The sequence below is a fragment of the Nerophis ophidion genome, linkage group LG23 (assembly GCF_033978795.1).
Source record: "Nerophis ophidion isolate RoL-2023_Sa linkage group LG23, RoL_Noph_v1.0, whole genome shotgun sequence".
NCBI classification, from domain to species: Eukaryota; Metazoa; Chordata; class Actinopteri; order Syngnathiformes; family Syngnathidae; genus Nerophis; species Nerophis ophidion.
In genome coordinates, this window is record NC_084633.1 from 33,188,588 (window position 1) to 33,200,770 (window position 12,183).

The window sequence follows — 12,183 nt, forward strand, 5'->3', positions numbered from 1 at the left end:
TACGTATAAAATACTACACGGTCTAGCTCCAGCCTATCTTGCCGATTGTATTGTACCATATGTCCCGGCAAGAAATCTGCGTTCAAAAGACTCCGGCTTATTAGTGATTCCTAGAGCCCAAAAAAAGTCTGCGGGCTATAGAGCGTTTTCCGTTCGGGCTCCAGTACTCTGGAATGCCCTCCCGGTAACAGTTCGAGATGCTACCTCAGTAGAAGCATTTAAGTCTCACCTTAAAACTCATCTGTATACTCTAGCCTTTAAATAGACCTCCTTTTTAGACCAGTTGATCTGCCGCTTCTTTTCTTTCTCCTATGTCCCCCCCTCCCTTGTGGAGGGGGTCCGGTCCGATGACCATGGATGAAGTACTGGCTGTCCAGAGTCGAGACCAAGGATGGACCGCTCGTCGGGACCCAGGATGGACCGCTCGCCTGTATCGGTTGGGGACATCTCCACGCTGCTGATCCGCCTCCGCTTGAGATGGTCTCCTGTGGACGGGACTCTCGCTGCTGTCTTGGATCCGCTTGAACTGAACTCTCGCGGCTGTGTTGGAGCCACTATGGATTGAACTTTCACAATATCATGTTAGACCCGCTCGACATCCATTGCTTTCGGTCCCCTAGAGGGGGGGGGGAGGTTGCCCACATCTGAGGTCCTCTCCAAGGTTTCTCATAGTCAGCATTGTCACTGGCGTCCCACTGGATGTGAATTCTCCCTGCCCACTGGGTGTGAGTTTTCCTTGGCCTTTTGTGGGTTCTTCCGAGGATGTTGTAGTCGTAATGATTTGTGCAGTCCTTTGAGACATTTGTGATTTGGGGCTATATAAATAAATATTGATTGATTGATTGATATATATATATATATATATATATATATATATATATATATATATATATATATATATATATATATATATATATATGTATATACACACATTTAATATATGTAGATCACCTCTACTTGGTCATTTAATAAGTAGCCTGCCTGCTAGAAGAGTGTGGGCACCTTGCTATAGTGCAGTGGTTCTCAGCCTTTTTTCAGTGATGTACCCCATGTGAACATTTTTTTAATTCAAGTACCCCCTAATCAGAGCAAAGCATTTTGGGTTGAAAAAAGAAATAAAGAAGTAATATACAGCACTATGTGATCAGTTTGTCACTCATTAAATTGTATAACAGTGCAAAATATGGCTAATTTGTAGTGGTCTTTCTTGAACTATTTGGAAAAAAAGATATAAAAATAACAAAAAAACTTGTCGAAAAATAATTCTAAATAAAGATTTCTACACATAGAAGTAATCATCAACTTAAAGTGCCGTCTATGGGGATTGTAATAGAGATCCATCTGGATTCATGAACTTAATTCTAAGCATTTCTTCACAAAAAAAGAAATCTTTAACATCAATATTTATGGAACATGTCCACAAAAAAATCTAGCTGTCAACACTGAATATTGCACTGTTGCATTTCTTTTCACAGTCTATGAACTTACATTCATATTTTGTTGAAGTATTATTCAATAAATATATTTGTAAAAGATTTTTAAATTGTTGCAATTCGTAGAATATTTAAAAAAAATCTTAGGTACCCCTTGGCATACCTTCAAGTACCCCCAGGGGTACGCGTACCCCCATTTGAGAACCACTGCTATAGTGGATAAAAAGAGTGTAAAGGTGATATGTCTAGAGGTCTCTCATTATGTTGAAAAACGTGTTTAGAAGGTCGTAAACAAGGTGTTTTATGCTTTAGCTTTGAAAATATTTAATTTATAATTAATGATTCCTACTATGTGAGAAGTCATTTATCATGGTCATGTCCGGAACTAATGAACAGCGATAAATGAGGACAGACTGTACTGAACTTTCATACCTCTCTGATGGCGGCACAGAACTTGCTCTGTAGGACTCTCTGCAGGGCCTGCAGTTTGGGGGGAGGCAGCTCACCTCTGCGCTGCAACCGGTCCAACAACTCAATCACCCTGCACACATCTAACACACATGCACACACAAAGCAGGTGACTGACTTAATAATTTCATGTCAAGTAATTAACTGGCCCTGATACTTCAAAAGGCATTAATATATCATGTTGTTTTTATCATGTTGTTTTCGAATACCCTTATAACTGATAACAGAAGTTCAGTCGGGATATGCTCATTTCAAAATTTGATTTAAAGCCCCGAAATATTGTTTTTTATTTCAATCTACTGTTTGACCAATTAGAAAGTGTGTGGGTGTTTTACATCCAGGTTGCCAGTTACACACAACCCTCTTCGTCTGGCAACTGCCACTGGTGAAGTTACCAAACATGTCAAACTTAGTAAATTTAAAAGGCATCATTAAGATTCTTAAATTATGACAATTTCAGGATTTGTATCGAGGATGCATTTAAAAGATGGAGACAAACTTGATCATTTGCTCCTTTATAGGTAAGTAAGGCATTTATGTTTTATTATTACTTGTCATAAATGGAAATGGACATTTAGTATGTAAACTATATTGTCCAATACAGTCCATTATCTTGTCTACCAAAGCTAGTATGATGCTTAGTGAGATGGTGCTTAGCTCCTAGTGTAAATAAATAAATAAATGGGTTGTACTTGTATAGCGCTTTTCTACCTTCAAGGTACTCAAAGCGCTTTGACACTACTTCCACATTGACCCATTCACACACACATTCACACACTGATGGAGGGAGCTGCCATGCAAGGCGCCAACCAGCACCCATCAGGAGCAAGGGTGAAGTGTCTTGCTCAGGACACAACGGACGTGACGAGGTTGGTACTAGGTGGGATTTGAACCAGGGACCCTCGGGTTGCGCACGGCCACTTTTCCACCGCGCCACGCCGTGTAATGCTTATTAGGATGCTAGCCCGGTCAATGACACATCCACATACTGTATAGGCTAACGAGGGAAATATATGCCCGTTAGCCTGTATGTCGATGTGTGTTCGAACGGACAGGGCAAAATATACTTTTGACAAATAAGCCTATGTGGATATAGGTAGTGTCAATGCCTACTTTGTTCTCAATATGCTGATACGCTGAGGAAATGGCTTCCAACATTAGCACGGCTGTCATCATGGCAAAACGCTTGTCTATTCAGCTTTTATGGTCCCAGCACCTCAACCCCTAGTAAGAGGCAGTGAAAGTTTGAATTTCCTTGGAATAGCCCAGTTGATCGAGCTGGATTCGGCTGCGTATCTGGCAACCTCAGTCAGGGTGAGGAGTATAGAAACTTGACCGTGATTGCAGTACTATTTCTGGCCACATTATTACATATGGATCCTTTAAAACAATACAAAACACGCCAGTCAAAATATGCTGAGATATCTGAAGAACACATCGACAGAGCAAATTAATAACATTTTTTAAAATGTCATTATTATTGAATCCAATTTATTTTCACGGTCCAAGGTGTACCCTTCCGTCCGAATGCAGTTGAGATAGGCTCTAGCACCACCCTCTGACCCCAAAAGGGACAAGCGGTAGAAAATAGATGGATGGATGGATGGATGGGTTCACCGTATGCCAAATGCCGATAAAAACGAGCTCTGGGCCAAAATAAGCGTCATGAACTAAGCCGCTGAATTGAGTTTCACTTCGGCACGCAAATTTTGACCGTGATTGCAGTAGCATTTCTGGCCACATTATTACATATGGATTCTTTGAAACAATACGAACCACGCCAGCCAAATATCCGAAGAACACATACACAGAGCAAATTGATAACTTTTTTAAAATGTCATTATTATTGAATCCAGTTTATTTTCACGGTCCCGGTTGTACCCCGCCTTCCACCCGAATGCAGCTGAGATAGGCTCCAGCACCCCCCCATTACCCCAAAAGCGACAAGCGGTAGAAAATGGATGGATGGATGGGTTCACCATATGCCAAATGCCGATAAAAACGAGCTCCGGGCCGGAATAAGCGCCATGAACTAAGCCGCTGAATTGAGCTTCACTTTCGGCACGCAAACTTTGACCGTGATTACAGTACCTTTTCTGGTTACATTATTACATATGGATCCTTTAAAACAATACAAAACACGCCAGCCAAATATCCGAAGAACACATTGACAGAGCAAATTAATAACATTTTTAAAAATGTATTTATTATTGAATCCAATTTATTTTCACGGTCCAAGGTGTACGCGTACCCCGCCTTCCGCCCGATTGTAGCTGAGATAGGCACCAGCGCCCCCCACGACCCCAAAGGGAATAAGCGGTAGGAAACGGATGGATGGGTCCAAGGTGTACCCGCCTTCCGTCCGAATGCAGTTGAGATAGGCTCCAGCACCCCCCCATGGCCCCAAAAGGGACAAGCGGTAGAAAATGGATGAATGGATGGGTTCACCATATGCCAAATGCCGATAAAAACGAGCTCTGGGCCGAAATAAGCGTCATTAACTAAACCACTGAATTGAGCTTCAATTCGGCACGCAAATTTTGACCGTGATTGCAGTACCATTTCTGGCCACATTATTACATATGGATCCTTTAAAACAATATGAAACACACCAGTCAAAATATGCTGAGATATCTGAAGAACACATAGACAGAGCAAATTAATAAAAACATTTTTAAATGTCATTATTGAATCCAATTTATTTTCACTGTCCAAGGTGTACCCTTCTGTCCGAATGCAGCTGAGATAGGCTCCAGCACCCCCCCATGACCCCAAAAGGGACAAGCGGTAGAAAATAGATGGATGGATGGGTTCACCATATGCCAAAGGCCGATAAAAACAAGCTCTGGGCCGAAATAAGCGCCAGGAACTAAGCCTCTGAATTGACCTTCACTTCGGCACGCAAATTTTGAATTTGATTGCAGTACCTTTTCTGGCCACATTATTACATATGGATCCTTTAAAACAATACAAAACACACCAGCCAAATATCTAAAGAACATATTGACAGAGCAAATGACTAACATTTTTAAAAATGTCATTATTATTGAATCCAATTTATTTTCACGGTCCAAGGTGTACCCCGTCTTCTGTCCGAATACAGCTGAAATAGGCTCCAGCACCCCCCCATGACCCCAAAAGGGACAAGCGGTAGAAAATAGATGGATGGATGGGTTCACCATATGCCAAAGGCCGATAAAAACGAGCTCCGGGCCGGAATAAGCGCCATGAACTAAGCCGCTGAATTGAGCTTCACTTTCGGCACGCAAACTTTGACCGTGATTACAGTACCTTTTCTGGTTACATTATTACATATGGATCCTTTAAAACAATACAAAACACGCCAGCCAAATATCTGAAGAACACATTGACAGAGCAAATTAATAACATTTTTAAAAATGTATTTATTATTGAATCCAATTTATTTTCACGGTCCAAGGTGTACGCGTACCCCGCCTTCCGCTCGATTGTAGCTGAGATAGGCACCAGCGCCCCCCGCGACCCCAAAGGGAATAAGCGGTAGGAAACGGATGGATGGGTCCAAGGTGTACCCGCCTTCCGTCCGAATGCAGTTGAGATAGGCTCCAGCACCCCCCCATGGCCCCAAAAGGGACAAGCGGTAGAAAATGGATGGATGGATGGGTTCACCATATGCCAAAGGCCGATAAAAACGAGCTCTGGGCCAAAATAAGCGTCATTAACCAAGCCACTGAATTGAGCTTCAATTCGGCACGCAAATTTTGACCGTGATTGCAGTACCATTTCTGGCCACATTATTACATATGGATCCTTTAAAACAATATGAAACACACCAGTCAAAATATGCTGAGATATCTGAAGAACACATAGACAGAGCAAATTAATAAAAACATTTTTAAATGTCATTATTGAATCCAATTTATTTTCACTGTCCAAGGTGTACCCTTCTGTCCGAATGCAGCTGAGATAGGCTCCAGCACCCCCCCATGACCCCAAAAGGGACAAGCGGTAGAAAATAGATGGATGGATGGGTTCACCATATGCCAAAGGCCGATAAAAACAAGCTCTGGGCCGAAATAAGCCCCAGGAACTAAGCCTCTGAATTGACCTTCACTTCGGCAAGCAAATTCTGAATTTGATTGCAGTACCTTTTCTGGCCACATTATTACATATGGATCCTTTAAAACAATACAAAACACACCAGCCAAATATCTAAAGAACATATTGACAGAGCAAATGACTAACATTTTTAAAAATGTCATTATTATTGAATCCAATTTATTTTCACGGTCCAGGGTGTACCCCGTCTTCTGCCCGAATACAGCTGAAATAGGCTAGCACCCCCCCCCCCCCCCCCCCGCCCGCCCGCAACCCCAAAAGAGACAAGTGGTAGAAAATAGATGGATGGATGGGTTCACCCTATCCCAAAGGCTGATAAAAACGAGCTCCGGGCCGAAATAAGCGCCATGAACTAGGCCGCTGAATTGAGCTTCACTTTCGGCACGCAAATTTGGACCGTGATTACAGTACCATTTCTGGCCACATTATTACATATGGATCCTTTAAAACAATACAAAACACGCCAGCCAAATATCTGAAGAAAACATTGCCAGAGCAAATTAATAACATTGTTAAAAATGTCATTATTATTGAATCCAATTTATTTTCATGGTCCAAGGTGTACCCCGCCTTCCGTCCGAATGCAGCTGAGATAGACTCCAGCCCCCCCCCCCCCCCCACCCCCCCTGCTACCCCAAAAGTGACAAGCGGTAGAAATAGATGGATGGATGGATGGGTTCACCATATGCCAAAGTCCGATAAAAACAAGCTCTGGGCCGAAATAAGCCCCAGGAACTAAGCCACTGAATTGAGCTTCACTTCGGCACGCAAATTTTGAATGCGATTGCAGTACCTTTTCTGGCCACATTATTACATATGGATCCTTTAAAACAATACAATACACGCCAGCCAAATATCCGAAGAACACATTGACAGTGCAAATTGATAACATTTTTAAAAATGTCATTATTATTGAATCCAATTTATTTTCACAGTCCAAGGTGTACGCCGCCTTCCACCCGAATGCAGCTGAGATAGGCTCCAGCACCCCCCCATTACCCCAAAAGCGACAAGCGGTAGAAAATGGATGGATGGATGGGTTCACCATATGCCAAATGCCGATAAAAACGAGCTCCGGGCCGGAATAAGCGCCATGAACTAAGCCGCTGAATTGAGCTTCACTTTCGGCACGCAAACTTTGACCGTGATTACAGTACCTTTTCTGGTTACATTATTACATATGGATCCTTTAAAACAATACAAAACACGCCAGCCAAATATCCGAAGAACACATTGACAGTGCAAATTGATAACATTTTTAAAAATGTCATTATTATTGAATCCAATTTATTTTCACAGTCCAAGGTGTACGCGTACCCCACCTTCCGCCCGATTGTAGCTGAGATAGGCACCAGCGCCCCCTCCAACCCCGTAGGGAATAAGCGGTAGGAAATGGATGGATGGGTCCAAGGTGTACCCCGCCTTCCGTCCGATTGTAGCTGAGATAGGCTCCAGCACCCCCCGTAACCCCAAAAGGGACAAGCGGTAGAAAATGGATGAATGGATGGGTTCACCCTATGCCAAATGCCGATAAAAACGAGCTCTGGGCCGAAATAAGCGCCAGGAACTAAGCCACTGAATTGAGCTAATTCTCGGCAAGCGACCGTTTACTACTGCTGACGTCACGGTCACGCATGAGTAACGGATTACTGTAAAGCCAAAAATGACAGTTAGCCAAAACTAATGATTATAACCTACAAATATCCCAACAAAACCATGGACCCCACCTTGTCTACTTTTATAATGGCGGGCTGTGACGTCACTATAGACAAATATAATATCTGCTTATAGACGCATAACCGGCGTTAACGCTATTACGCTACGGGGTGTGTGTGCTTAGCGATAGTGAAGGACATATTTAAATATATATTAAGAGTGCTCGACATTAAGCCGAGACTAATGTACAAATAAATGACGTACAGTACCTCTTTCTAGGCAGAGCGGCTCCGCCATGGCCGCCATGTCTGCCTCCTTGGTCGGATGATAGTAAGAAGACATCATTCTTGGCTCCCATCCGCTGATTCCTGCCTCGGTCTGTGCGTCACAGCATCGCCAGCTTCATGGTGAAGGACAACACAGTGGAGGACGATGACCAGCGGTAGGAAACAACGGAATCCTTCCCGACCAGGACGAGGAATTGAATGGAATTAACATAGATTGAGCAGAGAGGCGAGGTAAAGTGGATTGATGACGTAGTAGTGACGTAAAATCACAATTAAAATAAATATTGACAGGTCGCCAGCTACCTTTTTAGAACTCTACATTAAAACACTCTCTACCTCTAACAACAAAAAAGCTGTGAAAACGATGCTGTGTTCCAAATTTAAGTTATTTAATGAAATTGAGTGCGCTTCTGGCGTTGCACTTTTTTTTTAACTATATATATATACAGTGGGGCAAAAAATTATTTAGTCAGCCACCGATTGTGCAAGTTCTCCCACTTAAAATGATGACAAAGGTCTGTAATTTTCATCATAGGTACACTTCAACTGTGAGAGACAGAATGTGGAAAAAAAAATCAGGAATTCAAAGTGTAGGTATTTTAAATAATTTATTTGTTAATTATGGTGGAAAATAAGTATTTGGTCACATCAAACAAGGAAGATCTCTGGCTCTCAGACCTGTAATTTCTTCTTTAAAAAGCTCTTCTGTCCTCCACTTGTTACCTGTATTAATGACACTTGTTTGATCTCGTTATCTGTATAAAAGACACCTGTCCACAGCCTCAAAAAGTCAGACTCCTAACTCTACTATGGCCAAGACCAAAGAGCTGTCGAAGGACACCAGGAAAAGAATTGTAGACCTGCACCAGACTGGGAAGAGTGAATCTACCATAGGCAAGCAGCTTGGTGTGAAAAAAATCCACTGTGAGAGAAATTATCAGAAAATGGAAGACATAGAAGACCACTGATAATCTTCCTCGATCTCGGGCTCCACGCAAGATCTCATCCCGTGGGGTCAAAATGATCATGAGAACGGTGAGCAAAAATCCCAGAACCACACGGGGAGAACTGGTGAATTACCTGCAGAGAGCTGGGACCAAAGTAACAAAGGTAACCATCAGTAACACACTACGCCGACAGGGAATCAAATCCTGCAGTGTCAGACGTGTCCCCCTGCTTAAGCCAGTGCATGTCTAGGCCCGTCTGAAGTTTGCCAGAGAGCAGATGGATGATACAGCAGAGGATTGGGAGAGTGTCATGTGGTCAGATGAAACCAAAATAGAACTTTTTGTTATAAACTAAACTCGTCGTGTTTGGAGGAAGAAGAATACTGAGTTGCATCCCAAGAAAACCATACCTACTGTGAAGCATAGGGGTGGAAACATCATGCTTTGAGGCTGTTTTTCTGCTAAGGGGACAGGACAACTGATCCGTGTTAAGGAAAGAATGAATGGGGCCATGTATCGTGAGATTTTGAGCCAAAACCTTCTATCAGTGAGAGCTTTGAATGGTTGACCAAATACTTATTTTCCACCATAATTTACAAATAAATTATTTAAAATTCCTACTATGTGAATTCCTGGATTTTTTTCCACATTCTGTCTCTCACAATTGAAGTGTACCTATGATGAAAATTACAGAACTCTGTCATCATTTTAAGTGGGAGAACTTGCACAATCGGTGGCTGACTAGTTTTTTGCTCCACTGTATATATGTATATCTGCGACTTGTCCAGGGTGTCCCCGACTTCCGCCCAATTGTAGCTGAGATAGGCGCCAGCGCCCCCCGCAACCCCAAAAGGGAATAAGTGGTAGAAAATGGACGGATGGATAGTCTTGTGGGGAGCCTGTGCTGAGGGTGAGACTGGAGGGCGTGTGGAGGCTAAGTTTCATTGACTAGGGTCGGTTGTTGAAAAAAAATTCATTAATCATGAGCAGATTTGGGGAGAGAGATCAAGATCACACAGAACACAAACCTGTAATCCCGATGTGCTCCAGGGCTGTGTAAAGAGCGATGGTGATAACGTCTTCTGTTGACCTGTTTGCAAACTGCAACGGGTCTAATGTTTGTGGGAGAATGGCTTGGATGTGGTTTAATACAAACCCTTTCAACGCAATTCATTATAATAGGGGCAGGATTTAAACGTCGATAGTAATTTAAAGTCCTAGAAGAGGAATTATTTGCTACTGTTATGATGGTAAAGATCTTAGGTCAGGAGGGGCTGATGGCTGTGGTGAGGGAAAGATTGAAAAGGTTTCGCCTGGTACTCAATCTGTCCCCGCAGCCTTTTTGGGTCCACTTACCTGAGCACATGCCTAACATCGCACTCCTGAACTATAAATGGTATACTATCATGAAGTGGGGACAGCACATCCCCAGATGGTCTCTTAATCTCAAATCTAGCAAAAAGCAGTTAAGCTCCTCAGCTAGAGGCATCCCTGTTGGATAGAGTGGAGTTGCTACTCATGTACTTGGTGACATGTATAAATCCTTGCCAGGCCTGCCTTGGATCATTGTCTGTGAAATGTTTTGATAGTTGTGTTTAGCCTCATTGATGTCCTTTTTCTGTTTAGCTCTGGCTGAGCGGTAGCTGACTCCATTAACTGACCTGTATACCGCATCTCTGGCTTTGAGTAAAATCTGTATTTTTTTTTTATAAGAACATGATTTCTGACTTGAATCTTGCTGTGTGATGTGCTGCTTAAAATCCCCCCCAAAATAACTGATAAAAGAGCAGAGAGAAAGGGAGGACTGCTGAAAACAAGACGTGGTACTCCGACAATGTGTATATACTAAAAGGTACTCTATTTGAGAGCAGCGAGTTATGTAAAATTAATGCTCCTGTATTATGAGATAAAGCAGGTAACGGCAAGGTGAACGGCCCGTCAAGCGGACGTGCTGTATGATGTAATCACCACTGAAGGTGGTGGGAACGTCTGCTTGACTTGCAGGAGAGAAAACCAGACAGGTACCCCCGCTTCCCACACCAGTCGTTGCTCCCATCACCCTCGTTAGGTGATGGGAGCAGGTGCATCACGTCCTTAAGCAGCCTCCTGCGATGGAAGGAAGAGCTGAACGGCTCTCTATAGGACGTCCGCCTGCTGGCATGCAGGGAGCCATAAAATGAGGGAAAGTTGCAGGGGACCAAGTTTCTGAGCCCGGGCTTACAGAAGGTGCCGGTCCCGTGCGGTCTCAGTCACGGACAGAGGCGTACACCTGTTTGAGAATGGCAGGCTGAGAGGGGAAAGAGAATCAGCCCAAAAGAGAATCTGGCTCGGAGACCGACTCCGCCTGCAGACAACACATCAGTCCAGGGAGTCCCCTTACTTGGAGTAGAAGAGGAAGGCCGCTAACAGGGAGTGCCCGCATTTGCAGAGGCAGGCTCAGATTTTTTCCCCTCATTTCCCATTCTGCATTGCCGATATCCATATTGAAGGCCTAAAGTTAGTGAAACGGTAATTGACGCCACTAACTTATGCAAACGACATGTGGGATTGTCAACTGGCACAATCTAGGTGGATGGAATAAAACTTTTTTGAATCTGGGGATGATGTTCGTTAAGAAATTATCAATGTCAATGCCATTATCTAATCCTCTTATCGAACAGATTCCTTATCGAATCCAGATAGTTTGTTGTGTGTGAAGAATGCGCCTGCTCATCTCAGCGACCGTAAACAAGTTAAGCCTTTTAATATGGTGCGCCCAATGGACACAAAAATACGGTATAGTGGCTTCGAAAACTGTTACCAGTTCTCAAAAAGGGATTCGAATCGGTTCTTTTCTTATCGAAGCATCGGGAGAACCGGTTTTCTTACATCATCCCTACTTGTATCACATTCCTAAGCGTATTTCTGGACGAACAAAACAGCTGAAATGAAGAGTTACTGGCAAAAGCAAGCATGGATTGTTCTAATCAACCAATATGTGACATGCTTATGACTTTGTGTTTGTTTGAATCATGTCAGGGAAAACCTTTTGTAAGTAAAAATAGAGTAACAGCCCCAATTTACATTAAACTGATGTGCTTGGAAATGTTATTTCCCACTGAATTTTTCGGAATATTACGTGTAGTGCTATGGTGAACGTTCACCCTTCAAAATAGATTACGACATGCACTTCGGGTAAAAATCCAAACCCCTCTATATCCAGTTGGACACAGTCAAAGAGACTTGAAGGTAGTAGCCAGAGTAAGTACCTCTTCAGCATCTCATCCAACATGCGTTAGAGCTTTTCATCCAGGT

General features: G+C 43.0%; 1 protein-coding gene across 1 annotated transcript in view; it reads right to left on the reverse strand.

Moving 5' to 3' along the window:
• The window catches only part of lin7b (lin-7 homolog B (C. elegans)), a 19,564-nt gene extending 7,408 nt beyond the window's left edge, over nucleotides 1-12,156 (reverse strand). The window contains exons 1-3 of the mRNA XM_061884211.1: nucleotides 12,138-12,156; nucleotides 7,925-8,055; nucleotides 1,866-1,984 (exon numbers count right to left, since the gene is read on the reverse strand). Of these exons, the coding sequence (XP_061740195.1) occupies nucleotides 1,866-1,984; nucleotides 7,925-8,055; nucleotides 12,138-12,148 (261 nt within the window). The 5' untranslated portion in view covers nucleotides 12,149-12,156. The remainder of the gene's footprint in view (nucleotides 1-1,865; nucleotides 1,985-7,924; nucleotides 8,056-12,137) is intronic.
• Between the last annotated feature and the right edge of the window lie 27 nt (nucleotides 12,157-12,183).